General features: G+C 26.9%; 6 protein-coding genes across 6 annotated transcripts; all 6 read right to left on the reverse strand.

Annotated features, from left to right (window-relative positions):
* Nucleotides 1–4,506: 4,506 nt before the first annotated feature.
* EIN_145790 (inorganic phosphate transporter, putative) lies at nt 4,507–4,985 on the reverse strand (the record flags this gene model as incomplete). Its single annotated transcript, XM_004254318.1, has 2 exons — nt 4,507–4,583; nt 4,649–4,985. 2 exons carry the CDS (start codon nt 4,983–4,985, stop codon nt 4,507–4,509), a joined length of 414 nt encoding a protein of 137 aa, XP_004254366.1.
* A 561-nt stretch (nt 4,986–5,546) lies between these two features.
* EIN_145800 (actin, putative) lies at nt 5,547–6,683 on the reverse strand (the record flags this gene model as incomplete). The annotated part of the gene is made up of 1 exon (XM_004254319.1): nt 5,547–6,683. One exon carries the CDS (start codon nt 6,681–6,683, stop codon nt 5,547–5,549), a length of 1,137 nt encoding a protein of 378 aa, XP_004254367.1.
* Nucleotides 6,684–7,709: 1,026 nt separating this feature from the next.
* Nucleotides 7,710–9,148, reverse strand: EIN_145810 (hypothetical protein; the record flags this gene model as incomplete). The annotated part of the gene is made up of 3 exons (XM_004254320.1): nt 7,710–8,113; nt 8,186–8,440; nt 8,512–9,148. The coding sequence occupies 3 exons, from the start codon at nt 9,146–9,148 to the stop codon at nt 7,710–7,712; spliced, it is 1,296 nt and encodes a 431-aa protein (XP_004254368.1).
* Nucleotides 9,149–9,321: 173 nt separating this feature from the next.
* Nucleotides 9,322–10,632, reverse strand: EIN_145820 (hypothetical protein; the record flags this gene model as incomplete). Its single annotated transcript, XM_004254321.1, has 1 exon — nt 9,322–10,632. One exon carries the CDS (start codon nt 10,630–10,632, stop codon nt 9,322–9,324), a length of 1,311 nt encoding a protein of 436 aa, XP_004254369.1.
* A 3,211-nt stretch (nt 10,633–13,843) lies between these two features.
* Nucleotides 13,844–15,003, reverse strand: EIN_145830 (hypothetical protein; the record flags this gene model as incomplete). Its single annotated transcript, XM_004254322.1, has 2 exons — nt 13,844–13,977; nt 14,085–15,003. The coding sequence occupies 2 exons, from the start codon at nt 15,001–15,003 to the stop codon at nt 13,844–13,846; spliced, it is 1,053 nt and encodes a 350-aa protein (XP_004254370.1).
* Nucleotides 15,004–16,621: 1,618 nt separating this feature from the next.
* EIN_145840 (hypothetical protein) lies at nt 16,622–18,220 on the reverse strand (the record flags this gene model as incomplete). The annotated part of the gene is made up of 1 exon (XM_004254323.1): nt 16,622–18,220. One exon carries the CDS (start codon nt 18,218–18,220, stop codon nt 16,622–16,624), a length of 1,599 nt encoding a protein of 532 aa, XP_004254371.1.
* Between the last annotated feature and the right edge of the window lie 710 nt (nt 18,221–18,930).

Raw genomic sequence — 18,930 nt, forward strand, 5'->3', positions numbered from 1 at the left:
CGTCTCCAATACAACCAAATCCAAGATGAAGACCGAAGAAATTTGGGCCAGAACATCCAGAATACTAAAAGCACCAATACACCAAAATTGGTTTGAAGCTCAAGCAACTGTTTGTTGAAGAGTTCGGAAAGAAACCTGACCAGAAACATGAAGATTTTTAACAGACTTTTGGAATACCTATTCATTGCGCTGCTTTGCTGACAAAGTTGATGAAAGTGGGAAGTATATATCCTTTGAACCATTAAAACCGCAAAAACCGCATTACTCATTTCATTCACATTGTTAAACAGCATTTCAAAATAATTACACGAAATTAATGCGACAATGCAAAGATGTAGAAATGAAGTTTGGAGAAAGGTGTATGCTCAAGATAATCTTTAAATTAATTTCATTGTAATATTTTTTATAACATTTTATAAAGAAATAATTTATTTTTTTGACTAAATAATTAATAAACTGACTTAATAATTATTAAAAATGGTGGGAATTGAAAACCCAGTGAATAACACTGTAATTTAAAATTTTAAAGGACAAATAAACAAAGTAATACAAAAGTCGTACTAAGGTTTAGACCAGAATTATGGTTTCGACAAATAATTAATAATTTTTATAATACTGTAAAAACTGAATATAAAAAGTTATATTTGGACCATTTTAAAAATAAAAAACTTGTTCATTATTATCCAATTGGTATTTGAGTAGAAAGAAAAAACCTTAGCTCCACATGTGCAAATTAACTTTTTGATTGATGGAGCTAAAGCAATTTTTTACTTATATGAAAATGGGATAATACACAGAGACACAAAGCCAGACATTAATTGATATTTCATATAAAAAGTGATGTCGAGAGTAATGCAAAATTGACTGAATTTAAAATGAGTCGAAATATTAATATGCTGATGATCAATATAACATTAACTAGAGGCGTACATAGCCAAAACATATGGCGCCCGAAGATTGAAAAAATGAACACAACAAAAAACCATCAATTATATACTTTTTGATATCACGACATATGAGTGTTTTGGGTGGTGTAATGCATACTTCAAAACACAATTCGGGTTTCCATGGAAGATCACAGAATTTGTCACTGCTTGGAAAAGTCTTGAATGGCAAAATTATTTTTCAGATGATAGATATAAACTCGTAGATTAATATTGGAAACAAAAAGGAGGCGAAAGATTATATAAGAATGAGGCAGTTGAACAATTAGTCAAGTTATTAAATAATTGTAATTAATTTGTTGTTTTGTTGTTTGTAATTAAATAAAAAATATAGACAATAAGTACGATATTTTAAATACTGTTATAATTAAAAATGAATAATATTTTAAACAAATATTTGATTAAACCATTGTATAAACAATGGATTGATTAAAATTTTAATATCATTCCAAATATTTTTTAGATTAAGTTCGAGTAATAAAAAACTTCAGTCTAAATATTTCTGTTTTTGAATCAACAATAATTATTTCTAATCACTCATTTACACAAGAAATCGTGGTAATATCAGTCACAATGATTGTTTGAGCTACAACAAACATCTTTAACACAAAGTATCGTTATTTATTAAATACAAACAACTTAAATAGTATTGTTGATGTAATCTAAATAGGGTATTTCGTCATCATTAATTATTTCAACAAACTTATCCAAAAATGTGCAATGTGTTTTTAATGTTTCAAAAACGATGTCATGAAACACATATTTATTGTTGATAAATTGAAATTTGTTTCAATTTGAGATGTTTAATAATTTGATTTCACATTTTGAAAATAGAATTAAATGATTTGATGATGTGTTGTTGAATTTTAACTGTTGTTTGGTTATAGTTTTAAAAATTTAATTTTATTTAAAGATAGTAAAAGTACTCTGTGTGTGGTCTGTAAATATTTTCTATGTTTTCCTATATATAATTTCAAATGTTCATTTGATACAATTTGATTGCTAAACAAATTCAAATCTATCATTTTTTTCAGATGTGAATATTTTATTTTAAATTGTAGTTGTGATTTAAAAAAACAAATTATTTTCATAACAACTCTCTTACGTTCTCACATTTTTGAACGTTATACATTTTTATTAATTAATAACTTGACAACTATTGTGAATTTAAAATAAATTTGGTTGATTGCATCATCAGTAACATTTAAATAAAAACTGCTTAAATTATAATTGTGTCATTTTTGTCATCAGATTTCTACACAACAACCTCAAAATACATCAACATAGATAAACAGTATTCATTAAGGTTTCAATTAAATCAAATACTTTTTATTTGATTATTATGATTATATTTCTGTCGACCTGACTACTATAATAAAATGTATGATTGTTAGATTTTTTATTAATTTTAGAATAAAAAGTTTATAGTTTATAAACAATTATAATTTGTCTATACGTTTATTACTTACTATATAATCAATTATAAGCTATTTTATTTTTATAAAACAAATTTTACAAATAAAAAACGATGAACTAACAATGTAATCGATCAATTATATCCCAGCGACTTCTTCTTCATTTCTTCTTCAATCTTCATTTTATTTCCTTTGTGTCTTTCTCTGTATCATATTTATAATATAAATATTATAAATATAAGCGCTCACACCTCTGTGATTTGTTGGGTAGACTGTTATTTGTGCCGTATAAGCCCTATTTATTTGTTTTATTGATTTTTTATATTCAGTCTAACTTCATTTAAACAACAAAGAGGGACTCCTTTATTATTATAAAAGAGTCACAATGGCAATGGCTATTTGACAGGGATATATTGTCCAATTACATTGCTTGCCGACTATGTACAAGCCGGCGTCTATATGGATGATCACTTTCTGTATGGTTAATACTTTAAATGTTAAAACAAACAGAAACAACCTGTGTGCAATAATAATGATGTTTTGTAACCAAATGGGCAAGGGCGCATTGTTTTCGTTTGGTGTTGATTAAAGAGAGTGTATATGTTAATAATAATACTGTTAATTGTACATTAATGACGCCTTAGTTGTTGGTTGTATTTGTTTATATATAATAAACATACAGAGAATTACAAGCTTTGAATGTATGCTTGCAATTATAGACACATTTTATTTGGTTAATACAGCATATTCGTTTTCGATATATAATACATATTTACTTCAAGTAGCCATGTTAATCAATGTGTTTAAATATCAAATTCTTGCTTTATGTACTGTTTAATTTTCTATTTTTAAATTTCTTATTTATCATCTACCAAAAATACGGTATTCTATTAATACAATGTCGGAATACAAGCTAATTGGATCTTTGTATGCTATCTCTAGACTTTTGGTTCTTTCAATTGTATTCTAATATATGTTAATGGTTTTTTTATTGTTTTCAAAATAATATCACACAAATAATAAATAAAAATATAGTGGTTTATGCTTCTATTCAAAAAATCGAAACAATGCCACCACATCTCCATTTTTTGTTATCTAATTGTTTGGATCGTGATTTTATTTGAATATTAAAATCAAAGCATTTAAAATTAAAATAGAGGTATTTTGTCAAAAATAAAAATACCCTTTATTTTATTTTTAAAATAAACGGTTTTGTTTTTAAAAATATATATTCCAATGTTTAATTGATGTCGTTGTTGCAATTGGATGTGATATTTTAGCGATTTTAAAATATTTATAAAAATTAATTATATTTACTATTATATTATTATTTATATTTTTACTTATATTTACTATTAAAAGCTATTTTTACTTATTTTTAAATATAAAATATTTTCTTTTTGTTTTTCAGTGTTTTTACATCTAAAGTAACTGTTATTTGAAAAGTCAAAAAAATAAACATTTTTCAATCAAAAAAAACAACAAAATATTGGTTTTCATTCAAATCCAACTATTTCATTATTCCAAAAATACAATTTAACAAGTTTAACAAAATTATTCTAATTATTATAATTATTTGAATCAAAATACAATAATTTTTGTTGTAAAATTAAATTATACTAACAACAACACTTATCATTGATATGATTGTAATTTCAATATTTATAACATACGAAAAATACAACAAAAAATTCAAGACTTATTTTATTTTTAAACTCAACAACATGGATCAATTATTTGTCGAATTAATTTTATTTTTAAAATAATTTGACAAACAAATCAAAAACTGGGTGGTTGAATATCATTTAAAATTATTTTTTATTTGGTTTTTTATGATTTTTTAAAAAATGTGCCTTCTTTTCGTTTTTGTTTTTTTTCTTTACAATTGTTCTTTGTGTCTTTACAAATTGATTTAATTAAGTTTGAAACTTTAAAAAAGTTATTAAAATTATCAATTAATTCTTGTTTTCGAATGTGAATTGATTTTTGTTTAAAAATAACAAATAATTACATAATTTTTCATTGGTATCTTGACAACTATCAAATAAAAATGATTGTAAATAACAATCATTTTTATTTCTCGACACTTTTGGAAGTGTCGTCTTCGAACCTCTCATACCCATCGAGAACATTGACATCTTAGATATCTACGCCCTCTCCTTCTGGGGCAATGAACGACAAAGAAAACCCATCATCATCAATCCACCACATGAACAGAACGTCCCTAAGTGACCAAACTTGAACGGGAATGGTTCGGAAATAGCTGTTCCGATCATAAGAACAACAAACAAACTGCTGTCCCAGCAAATCCAAACAACCGTAATGGCTTTCTTCCAATCCGATCGACTAATAAGAAACTGACTATGAAGCCAGGGAATGCTATTGAGACTAATATCAAATTTTTAATTGCAGTGGAAATCAGGCCTTGCCGGTGATCACTGTCCGTGTCTTTCGGTCCAAATCCAATGAATTGTAGTACCGTGGAATTAAACATCGAGTTGCCATAGAACGCAATATCAACGAAGAACCAACAACCAGCGGTCCCAAATAAGTAATACCAATTCTTCTTAATCAGTTGTTTTTCCTCACTTTTTGTTGTTTTTGCAACTACTTTCTTTTTTGGCATTCGCATTATTATTCTGTGATATAAAATAAGGATACATGGGACTGCACCAAGTGCTAAAACGACTCTCCAAACTAAATCCAAGTAAAGTGGTGTTACCAACAAAATGAGGACTATAGTCGGCTTCAAAATATTTCAGATACCCTGCATAGAGTGAAAAAATGATAACTAATTTTCTTTCTCTGTTATTGGGTTTGGCATCTTCGGAGGCTATGGAGGAGGACAGGGGGTACTCCCCACCTATACTGTTATAAAAAAATAAATTGTCGTTTGTATTCAACAACTGGTAAAATGTTTTTGTTGTTTGGAAAATGTCTTTATTTTGTGGTAAAATAAATTCTATTGAACATATTCTGAAGTTGTTTTAAACTTTACTGCTTTTGTTAAACAAATTTTTAAACATGATTTTAATTTGATTCTAAATTTTTGAACAATTAATCGTGAATTTATTTTTATTTAATTATTTATTTATTTATCAGAATCTCAATGTTGACAACTTATAAATTTTTAGAATGCTTTATGTTGTGTTTAAAATTCAAAAAACAAAATTAGAAACAAAAAGTTTTAGAAGCACTTTCTGTGGACGATGGCTGGTCCAGACTCGTCGTACTCTTCCTTGGTGATCCACATGTTCTGGAAAGTGGACAATGAAGCAAGAATTGAGCCTCCAATCCAGACAGAGTACTTTCTCTCTGGTGGTGCAATGACCTTGATCTTCATTGTTGGTGGTGCAAGAGCAACCATCTCCTTCTCAAGTCTGTCGTTGATGCCTGGGTACATAGATGTTCCACCAGACAAGACGATGTTTCCGTACAAGTCCTTTCTGATATCGACATCGCACTTCATGATTGAGTTGTAAGTAGTCTCGTGGATACCTGATGCTTCCATACCAAGGAATGATGGCTGGAAGAGTGCTTCTGGGCATCTGAATCTTTCGTTGCCGATGGTGATGACTTGACCATCTGGAAGTTCGTACGACTTCTCGAGTTCTGATGATGAGGCAGCCTTTTGCATTTCTTCGTTGAAGTCGAGAGCAACGTAACAGAGCTTCTCCTTGATGTCTCTGACAATTTCTCTTTCAGCAGTTGTGGTGAATGAATATCCTCTTTCAGTCAAGATCTTCATGAGGTAGTCTGTGAGATCACGACCAGCAAGATCAATTCTGAGGATTGCGTGTGGGAGTGAGAATCCTTCATAAATTGGGACGCAGTGAGAGACACCGTCACCAGAATCCATGACAATACCAGTCGTTCTACCAGAGGCGTACAATGAAAGGACAGCCTGAATTCCAACGTACATAGCTGGGACGTTGAAAGTCTCGAACATGATTTGTGTCATCTTTTCTCTGTTAGCCTTTGGGTTCATTGGGGCTTCAGTCAAGAGGACTGGGTGCTCTTCTGGTGCAATTCTGAGCTCGTTGTAGAAAGTGTGGTGCCAGATCTTCTCCATGTCGTCCCAGTTGTTGACAATACCGTGCTCAATTGGGTATTTCAAAGTCAAGATACCTCTCTTTGATTGTGCTTCATCTCCAACATAGGTGTCCTTGTTGCCCATACCAGCCATGACTGAGACTTGTTTTGGTCTGCCAACAATTGATGGGAAGACAGCTCGTGGTGCGTCATCACCAGCAAAACCGGCCTTGCACATACCAGATCCATTATCTACAACAAGTGCTTGTACTTCAGCTCCTTCTTCTCCCATTTGAATGTCTTCTTCTTTCAAGTTTGTTGCTTATATATCAATTGGTTAAAGTTTTTGGTTGAAGATATCGTTAGGCAGTTCTTTCAGTTCGCCTCACTCTTTGGTGTTTTTATTTGTTTTCCTTTTCATATTCCAAGTAAACAATCTATATTTAAATCATTTAAAAATTGTTCAAAAATAATATAAAACAAAAGTGTATAAAATGCAAGAGGTGGGGTTCGAACCCACGCCTTCGAAAAGACTCGTACCTGAAACGAGCGCCTTGGACCACTCGGCCACTCTTGCTATACTTTAATTTATTTTTAAATATAGTAGTATATAAATCGTGCCGATTTAGGGGGACTACGTCCCCGCCTAAATATTCACAATTTCATCGCTTCGCTCCGTTATTTAGATTTAAATATTTTAGGGTTATTATTTAAAAGTGATAATTTAATTTTTTGTAAGTCTAAAATGACAACTACCATTGAACGAATTATTAAAGCTATTAAAAAGAAATGTGTTCATATTACAGAATTAAATAATCACGAAGTTGATTTATACTATAGAGTTGAATTTAAAGAGTTATTTCAAATTAAGGACGACACTGTCAAATTAATCAAACCTAGAGTTAGTAAATATAGTGACGATTGGGTTAGATATAGTATCAAAGATAATAATCATAAAGGAATGACATTTAGTAATAAACCACTAAGAAAATATCATGAAAATATTAATTCTACCTTTCATGTTAAAGAGAAACTTATCCCGAAGGTTGATGAATTTAAATCAGAAATTGAATGTGAAGATTTTGATGAATTTATAAGTCAATTTGTATAAACTCTCATATTATATTAAATATTTTAAGTATTTCTCAGATGTTATCAGATGTTGTCATACTTTATAAGATTATTTCAAATTAATTATTTTTAATTTTTATTTTTATAAAATAATCTCAAATGATTTCAAACCAAAAAATAAGACTAATATATGCTGGGAACATATAAAAGTCTATAAAATAATTGGTTACGAATAAGTTGTCTTCATTTAGAATTGGATTTTTCTTGTAAAGTTTTCTCTTGTTTTTATATCAAATGTCTTACTAAATTCGAAACTAGGTTTTAATTCTAGTAAGTTATATGTATAAGATTCTCCCGCGTAGAGTTTCTTATATAATTCAATTGGATTTTCGTTATTTTCCAATAAATTGTTTGGAATACCTTTCATTTTCATATGTAAAGCATGTTCTTGTTTATCGTTTGTTAATACATCTATATAAGCTTTCTTACCTAAGAAGAAAGATTCTTTTGAATATACATCCCCAGATAATTCATCGAAATCTGGATGGAATTGTTCTAATTCACCTCTTCTTAATGTTTTACCATATATTTCTTTATATTTTTGTTCTAATAGTTCTATCTTATTTTTGCCTATATGCACTGAATCAGTATCTTAATAATATATATCTATATTTAAATCTTCTGCTAAACACATTACTTCATTTATTATTCTCTTACTCATACTTAATATTTGTACACCAATGAGATTTGGAACATAGAAGTCATCAAATGGTTTGTTTGTTTCAAAACATCTATTATTATCTGATATGTTATACATAGATTTAACTAATGTAAAGTTCTTTTTAAGATACCTATCTGAATCACATTTTACTTTATTATTAATATATTTGTAAACCAAGTCATTTTTAATTGGTTTTTGAATTGTTTTTCCATATGAACTATTCATCAATAATTTATAATTATTTTGTAATGGATTACCTTCTTTTTAAGTTGATATCTTAAATTGTATATCTTTTCAATCTCATTACTAAACACATTCGATTTACAACCAGTCCAATAATATCCTCTAATAATATTAAACTCTATTTGTTGAAATTTAATCATGTCTTCAAGCATATTATTATCTACTCTCATTGTACAACATTCATTAACATTATGATTACCTTTTTTATCTTTCTTAGTTATAATTGGGAAGTGTAAATGTTTGTTAACCTTGGTTATTTCTATATCCACAATAAATGCTGATATATAACGTTCATTTGTTGGTTCTAATTGTTGTTCTAACATTAAGTGGTTTAATATAGTTTTATTACATGATTCTTGAGGGATTACTATAGGTTTTCCAGTTGCTAGTTTTAGCCTATGTATAACGCTGGGATATAATGAACATGCGTCATAATCATATAAATCTTTAGTAACATGTTGTTTAGTATTATCTCTACACATATTTCTACCTCCATATACTGCACCCTGTATAAATTCTCTAACTTTCCCAGAATATTGCATTAAGTTTGAAATTTGTGTGTAAACATGTAATTTGAAATAGTGATTAGCTAGAGTCGATATACTAATAAAGTTGTCAACATCTATATTTAAACTTTTCAAATTATTATTTCGGAATTTAATATGACCTTCTTTTAATATTCTAACGTCTTGACAACAGTGGAATTTACAATATAATCTCATATCGAACTTGTCGTTATTTCCTTAGCAATTATCAATTTTATATATATTCTCTTTAAATAAATTATATTGATCTTTATTCCATTTTTGAGATTCATATTCACCAGCTTCTGAAATTATTCCAACGTTATTTTGAATTCTATCTGCGTCGTAGTAATTATAAGGAATAATTCTTTTTAAATATTAGATAAATCAAACATTTTAAGAAAATCTGATAACTTATTTGAAATCATTGAATAACTATCTTTCAAAACAATTCTTTTTTTGTGATAATTTAGTTTCATTTTCATAGTTTTTCCATCTTTCTTAATACATGTCTCAATTCCATATTTTGCTGAGAAACACGAATCATATTTCAAATTATGAAAGTAAACAACAGAATTATTATCTAAATCAGATAAGAAGATTTCTACACATTCGTTTCCGTATTTACATGAAATTTGAAATGAATTTCGTTTAGAATAAGCAACACAATATGCTTTATGAATTCCTTGTGTGCTAGCTTCAAAATCTGCATAATAGTAAGTATAGTTTTTACATTTAGATTTTTTAGTAGTTTTTTCCATTGTTATTGGTTTAACTTCGAAATCTAGATAATCTAATGATTCGATTGATTGTTTAACATAATAAGATAAATCAGATGGTAAATGAAGTACATCGCTAAGTGAATATGGTTTAAAACCATTATTATCTCTAATATATAAAATAAGTTCAGATAATTTGATAGAACTATTATTTTTATCTTTAACTTCATAACATTGTTTATTTTTATTATAACGTTGTTTATTAAACACGGATTCAATTGGTTTGTTGTGATCTAATGCCCATTCATTCATTTCAACTCTATTCTTAAGATAAAATGGAGTAATAGGAATATCAACATCTAAGAAATAATGATCACCCTTCATATTTGAATCTCTAAATAAATACATACTAATTTCAATAGCTTCTTCATTATCTGATCCTATATATTTCATTATTGTATTAGCATGATCTTTACGCTTTAATTCTTCACGTTTTATTTGAATTCTAATATTACATGATTTTGAAACTTTATCTATCAATTTAATTTTCTGATATCTTGAATAACAATGAACACGATATAAATCAATAATTTTCTCATCTATTTTATCTTGTTGTAACGCATATATTAAACAATTATTATTTAATTCAGGTCTAATTTTGTTTTCAACACTAAGAGAATCAAATATTTGTGCTATTTTTAAATATTTAGAGAAACATTTATATTCTTCTGTATAATGATAAGAAAAGAATGCAGCACCATTGTTTCGATATTCATTAATTTCATTTTTATAATCATATTCTTCAATTATTAATTCTGTAATAAATAAAAATTCTGGAACTTCACGTTGAACATAAAATGCAGAATCTGAACTGTTTTCAATTTCAGATTGATTATATAAACCAAGAGTTTTGTTTGATATTGATTTAAGAAATTCATCTATATTTTCTTTAGAATTTAACATATATGTTTTCCAAGTGGTATCAGTAAATCTATATTTATAAACTAAATTTGTTGTTGAATCCAGTTTTTCAATTAATTGATTAAAAAACTGTCTAATCATACCAATTCATCTTAATTTTTCTTCAAATCCGCTATTAAGATCAGCATGAATTATATTATTATCTACGTCATATGTTACACCTTCTGTTTTATATTCATTATCATTTATTGATCGTTTGTATGGTTCATATTCATCATAAATTTGATCTCTGTTTTCATCTTTATCTCTTTGTTCAATATTATTGTTTAAACTCCAGTCTAAATTATTTTTTATATTATAATAATCATTAATCATGTATTCGTTTTCTTTTTCATTCTTAAGTTGATCATTAAGATCATTATAATATTCTTGAGATATTGTTTCATCATCTATTTCGGTATTATGTTTTAAACTCCATTCTAAATTCTTTTTATTAAGATCTTTTTCATCATCTAAATTTTTAATTAATGTTGCTTTTTTATTAATTAATCCAAAAGTTTGTTTATCAGTTTTATTTAATTTATCAAACACAATTCTTAAAAATGGTTGTTCTAATTTTACTATTGTTTTTTGATAATTATTTCTAAGTTTAAGATAGTCATCTCTAGATTCAATATTCATTTTCAATAATTCTTTTCTACATTCTCTATTTAAAATTTTAGTAGATGGTGATTTAATAATTCCATCTTTAATTCTAAAAAAATCAAAAATTTCTTCTTCGGAATAAGTTTTAATAAATTTGTGAAAATTCTTTTTCAAGAATTCTTGTGTAGTGCTCATTTAGGATAAGAAAAAATAAAATTATCACTTTGAAATAATAAATAAAAAATAATAACCCTAAAATAACGGAGCTAAGCGACGAAATTGTGAAGATTTAGGCGGGGACGTAGTCCCCCTAAATTGGCACGATTTATATACTACAATATAATAAATCTTTTTAATTAATTTGATATTTATGGTATTAAGATCTATTACACAATAGGAAATAATTTGGATAAAGTCGACCAGACAATTGTCGTACACTTCCTAAAATAGATTTGTGTACATAAATTACATTTTTTTTAAAGAAAAGTTAATAAAAATTTCTTTGTAATTTTCTCGATATAAGAAACAATTCGAAGCTGTTTTCAAATCAAAAACATTGAACTTTTATTGAAATGTTTAAAAAGATTCAAATTGTTTAGAGAATATTACATTGAATAAACCATCAATAAACCATCATTTTATAAATCAATTATTTATTCCAAATATAGATGGTTTAATTAACAAACAAGCGATAAATGTACTATATTTGATAATAAAATATTAATACATTATTATCAAACAATTTGAAATAATAATGTTAATTAAAAATGTTGTATTAATTTTAATTGTATATATAATTATTTTTTCATATCTTCGAACTAGACTGGTATATTTTTATTATGAATTAACATTTAAATTAATGATTTTAGTATGTTATTATTAACAGTATTATTTACATTATATTAAGATAACCACAAATTATTACAAATAATAACAAATTTATCAATATACAAATCCTTTATTATAATTTAAACATTATGAAAACAATTCAAGTTAAACCAAACCCATTTTACTTACAATTTAATTACTTTTTATGTATTCCTCTATCTTTTGAATTGAATGTATATTTTAATTTATAATTATGGGGTTATGTTGAATGTAAATAATAAATAGCTTTAATATAACAATTAAACTATTCTTTTGAATGTTAAATTTTACAAAAAAAAACACTAATTATATACTATAATTGTTTAATAAATATTACTATTGTTGTTTTCAAAACAAAACGTCACCTGTTATATAATTTATGTATAATATAGTTATTTAATATATAGAAAAAAACTATATTCATTTACTATATTGTTGATATTTTTGGTCATATTGAACAATTTTTTCGATATCTTTTCGTGTATTTTTAAATGTTAAAAGCCAAGAAAACATTTATAAAATACACACATTATACTCATTTATTTAGTTAATGTCATGTTTTTTATTTAATTGAGGTTATCATATACAATAAAAGTTGGTCAACTTAATGGGTAACTCAGTGTTTATTCTTATATTTTATTAAATAATTTTATTTGTGATTTTAATTTGTATTTAACCATTGGTTTTAAAGTCATGATTGTGTATAAGCAAGATTATTTAAACAATCAAAATGTTTATTTTTTAATCATAAAAAATGTTTTTAACTTTGTTATTGGGTTGTTTTAATTTTTTGTGTTTTGGCAAGTTTTGTTTTATGACAACTCGAATAATTATACAAATCATATATATTAATCATGGTACAAATTCGGGTTTTATGCTTAAAAATTTGTTTTTATTGTCATTGATAAGTGCTTGTATTTTCTTAAAATTTTACAAAAAAACACAAGTGATAAAAAATACAGTTCATATCAACTTTGCACATCAATCGTTGTAGTTAAGTCATTGAACAAACATTGTTCGGAACAGTTTTTTGAATGTGTTTATATTGAAATTTTTTCATATTATTTACTTTCGATAAAAACATTAAAAAACGAACTTTGAAAAAAAAATCAAGTTCACTCTTCAAAATTTTGATTATGTAATTAAAATAATTAAGTGCCACATTAGTAATGCTAAACACTTGTTAATCGATGAGTCACCGTTGTTCATTTAAGATATTAAAGTTGAGTTGAGTAGATATAGTGGTATCAATGGTGTTCTATTTTTATGAACTTTGTTTAAAAAACATATTTCGAAAAATATTAGACATTGTTGTAAACTATTCAAACTATACCGAACTATACTTACCAATAACAATAATTACATAATAACAAAAAACAATTTATAAAAAATGATAATCTTGACAAAATATAAAATTTCAATGAATTTTATTTCGTGAAAAAGAACAAAAAATACATCAAGAATGATTTAAAGCATCATTTGGAAGAAAAAAGATCAAAAAAGGATCAGTTTATAAAATCAAAGTGAAAAATGAAATTTCTTTGAGTAAAAATCTTTAAAAAATTCTATTTTAGGAAGTGTACGAGTATTTTCTGGTGTACGATATTTTTCTGGTCGACTTTATAAATATTTATTAAAAATAGCATTTATTAATCACCAAACTGTATCATGGAAATAAAAATATGTTATTAATATCTTTGAATGACGTGGTATATACTCATTAATTTACACAATCTTACATTTAAGTTATCTTGTGTAAATTGGCTTTAGAAGCCTTTTTATTTGCACACTCAATCTCGATTTTGATTTTTTCGATTTCAGTATTATATTCAATGATTTTTTTGATTATTATATTTAAACAAATAACTAAATTATCTCATTTATTTTGATGAACTTTTGTATCTGATGGGAAACAATTATCATCAATATATCTCACACTTGGTGGTATTGTTAAGGTGCTTAGACTACTGAATTCCTGAAACAATTATTGTCAATTGATGTCACACTTGATGGTATTGTAATGCTGCCCAAACTACTGCATCCATAGAAACATTGAATTCCAAGTGATTTAACACAAGATGGTATTGTAACACTTCTCAGACTACTGCATTCACAGAAACAAAAATCACCAAATGATGTTATAATAGATGATATTGTGATACTGCTTAGACTAATACATCCACGGAAACAAAAATCACCAATTGATGTGACACTAGATGGTATTGTAATACTACTTAAACAACCACATTCATAGAAACAGCTTTCATCAATTGATTTTACAAGTAATGGTATTATAACATTACTTAAATTAATGCATTTATAAAAACAACCTATATTAATTGATATGACACTTGATGGTATGTTAACATTACCAAGACTACTGCATTCACCAAAACAACCATAACCAACTGATGTCACACTCGATGGTATAGCAATACTACTTAAACTACTGCAGCAACGAAAACAATTATCACCAAGTGATTTAACATTTGATGGTATGTTATTACCAAATTTCTCTCTATCATTTTGAGTGTAAGTGATATTTTTAAACTCGATGTTTAGACTTTTGTTTCTGTCAAAAGTTTCAAAATCAACATCAAACCACACAATAATACAGAAGAACTCTTTTTTAAAAACGGGTTTATTTTCACAATCTATATTTTCTTTTGTGTTGATCAAAAATCCATTGCCAAAGTTCTCATTTTTTGCATTCCACAAGTGAAGTGTCTCAATCTTTGGAAAGTATCCAAGTGTTTTGAAATTCAACGGAATTGGGTTGAAGTGAAACTTCTCCATATTACCACCAAACTTTTTGCATACTAACTCCAACTTAATAAAGTTGTCAATGGTCTCAAAATACTTGGAGACAATCATGATGTGATAACCAGTAAGTCGAGACATTTAGATATTCACAGTTTTTGTTGTTTAAATATTTCCATTTTTTATTGTTTACAATTATAATAAATTATTGATTAAGAGTCATTTACCATTACAAGCAAAAAAGAAATATTGGAAAATATTATTATTTAATAGTAAATTAACAAATTAAATATAATACATTATTAAAATGTTAATAATCATTAACAATAAATTACCGTGGAACATATCAATTGTATGTTGTTTTGAAACAAAATATGATTTTTATAAATTATTCTTTATCATAATTATTTTATTAAAAACACATTTGCGTAATTTTTAAAAATTACTTAAAACCAGACCAAATCTATATATTTTATTGACCTGTGAAAAATGTGCACGAGTCTATTTGTCATTTTTAAAACAGTAACAATGAAAAATATACAATTTATACATTAAATATTAACAATATTTTTAAATCCCCAAACATAATTCACTTTTGACAATTATAATTCATAAATAATTTCATTAATTACTTATAAAAATGGTTGATTAAAATAAATAATTAATTTGGACAACATTTAGTAAGCAGAATGACACAGAGCGAGAAGACAAAATTGATGAAACTTGGAAGAAATGCACAAGATAGTTGCTGGGCATGATGAAACCGTGACAACAGTCTCTGTGGCCATTCTGAAAGGCAGAAGTGGTCTATGCCCAGACAAGCGACCGACTGGGCCATTTACGTTGTTTGGTGGTGTCGGTAAGACGGAGCTTGCAAAAGCACTTGCAGAGCAGTTGTTTGATGATGGGAACAACAACTTCGGAACAGACAAGTGAATACAAGAAGTAGCACAGCGTCTTACGACTGATTGGAGCACCACCAAAATGCTCCAATTAGTTGTTGGACACAAAAATGCATTAGTTCAAGTCACAGTGGTTGTAAACAATTCAAAGAAAAGTTTTATTAAATAGACGGCAAAAATGTTGAAGGAAAGTACACACAGACAGGACAGATGCCAAATTACACTGTAAATACTGATTATCAAATTAATTAAAATGCGTTGAATGTCTCAACGCTTATATTCTCAAAATTAGAATTTGTGCGTAAACATTCAAAGATAAAATATTTGAAGAAGAGAACTAGACTGAAGTTTTCAATAGTTTAAAAGCCTCCTTAAAAATGTAGAAAAAATTGAGTGTTAAATAAGAAATAACAAAAGATGTAAATAATGTTTTGATGACTTTTTCGAATATTACTATTCATGTGAATACAGATACAAGAATTATTGGTTGTCATGGAAAATAGTGGTTGTCATTAAAATAATAAAAAATTATCAACTGACAACTGTTTAATATATCCTCCACATATATTAGTTACTATTAAACGTTTTTTATCTTTTTATTTGCTTAAAACGCCTTTAATTTAAAACACAAAAAATAAAACACGTTTTCTTAATCATAAAGTTTGATTGTATAAAGATTTTTAGTTAAACACAATCCATTTTATTCAAAAATACGACAAAAATATTATTTTAAATATTAAATATAATCACAATAAATATAATTGAGAATAATGTTATTTTAATTTATAAATTGAAAAAACTTGCATATTTAAATAAATAATAATAACAACAAAAAAGTTTTTTAATCCTGAAAAAACTCACAATAATGAGTATATTGCCAAAATAATAGTCATTGTTACGATAATTAATGATTCGCTATTATTGGAATTTATTGAATCATTATTATCGGAATTCATTGAATCGTCCTTATCTAATTCACAAGTATTGTTCCAAACGGGAAAAACAAATTTATCATTATCTGTGTTATCTGGATCGCTGACTTGACAAACAACGCATTTTTTATCCGAATCATAAACTTGACAAACTCTTCCTTTAGATGCATCGACACACTTCTTATTTGAAAACATGTAACCATTTTCACATGTAATACACACGTGATTGATATCAGCTATTGCACATCCTTCTTCTTTTTCGACAATGCAACTGCTTGCGTTATTGTAACACATTCCTTTGCATTGTTTTGAACAACTATCACACTTGAAATATGCTGTTAGGAAGAATCCTTTTATACAACTTGAGCATTTCCCACCAATTGTACTTTTACAGGCTGACTTAGAAACACATTTACTTTTATCCAAGTCAACGGGTTCACAGTTATTTGAACACATTTTACATGCACTTGAATCCAAATTTGAACACAAATTCTTTTCGCATTGAATGCATTTGGTTTTATCTTCACTCAAGAAATAATTCAATTCACATTCTTGGCATACATTTACATTATTTAGTTTACCGATCATACAATGTTCAACTGTGTTTGTATCACATTTTTTTGTCGTTCCTTCCATGTAACTTGTGCCCATTGAACATTTGTCACATGTATCATCTTTGCTGCATTCATCACAATTTGAAATACATTTGCTACATTTTCCTGAATTGTACCGATATCCAGTTTTACATTTTTCACATGTTGTCTGATTCAATCCACACAATTCACAATTGTCCATACATTTCGCACAATCTGTCATTAATTTGCCATAACCGTCTTTGCATTTTTCACACTCTTCCCTTTTATTGTTTAAGTATTCACAGTATGGCATATGGTGGCATTCTCCTTCCAAACTTAAATATTCTGTACCACATGTATCACAATCTTTCTGTGAAGTATAAATTAAACAATTGTCCATGCGTCCGCGTTCACAAGTACCTATGTCGGGGTAATATCCCATAATACATTGTTTACATGAAGTGGAAGTTGAATATTTTTCACAATTGGGTAATTGGACACACTTTCCTTGATCAAGATAAAACCCAGTATTACATTCTGCACACGTTTCACATTTTTCGTCGGCCTTTAAACAGCCTTTATTTTCTCTTGAGCAGTCGGTACATTTATGAGTTTTTTTAATAACAGTTAAATCGTTGTAACAACTGTCACAATAATAACTAACTATGGTGGTATCAGGTTTGTTATTAATTTTTCTACATTTTTCAACACCTATAATACAAGTATTATCTACAAAGTTAAACTTATAACCATCTGCACATTGAGGGTTTGTTTTTGTTGAATCAAAACTGTAATGAAGATCTAATTTATGAACACAATAACCGTCTTTGAGTATATAACCATCAGCACACTTAGAACAAGTATTCTTTTTATTTTCGTAATTGACACAATAATCACGATTGTTTCTAGAAACGGAATAAGCAATTAATAAACTTAATGTAATGATCATTTACAAATAAGTCGCTATTGATTTTTATTTGATTAATTTCCATTTTATTTTGATTGAAAATAACAATAAAAATGTAGTTGCTATTTTTATCTAATTTAAGTTACTTTTTCTATTTATTTCACAATTTGGGTAGAAATCGTTTGAAATGTTGGAACTTTATTGTAATCATATCACAAAATACCCTTTTTATTTGGTAAAAAAACAAACCACAAAACACAATTCAAATAAATTATATAAATAAAAAAACTCTTTATTATCAAACAAATACTCGTGTCAAACAAACGTTTTTTTAAATTTTATTGAAAAAATGACAAATAAAAAATTTCAAGTTATTATAATTTTTTGGATAACAATTATTACATTTGTCTTATTTTTTCTTTTAGTAATTTTATAATTGGTTTTATTTAAAGTTTAATTAATTGTTGTTTAAAAATACAATAAAAAGATTGTTGTTATATATTTTAATGATGTGTTGTTTTTTAAAAAATGTACAGTTGGTTAAAAAGAATGTTTTGATTACATGTGTGGTACCAAAATTTAGAAGTTGAGTATTAATAGCAACCGATCCGTGTTGTCAATCCTGTTCAAATTCATTTACTAAAAGCGATGCTGGTCTTTCAGATAACGTGAATAATAAATTTTTATGTTTATAAACAAATTTGGCAAGTCCCCTTTAAAGGAATTTAGTTGAGAGACCAATATCGCTGGTA

This window comes from Entamoeba invadens, assembly GCF_000330505.1.
Source record: "Entamoeba invadens IP1 unplaced genomic scaffold scaff_1105074725361, whole genome shotgun sequence".
NCBI lineage: Eukaryota > Evosea > Mastigamoebida > Endamoebidae > Entamoeba > Entamoeba invadens.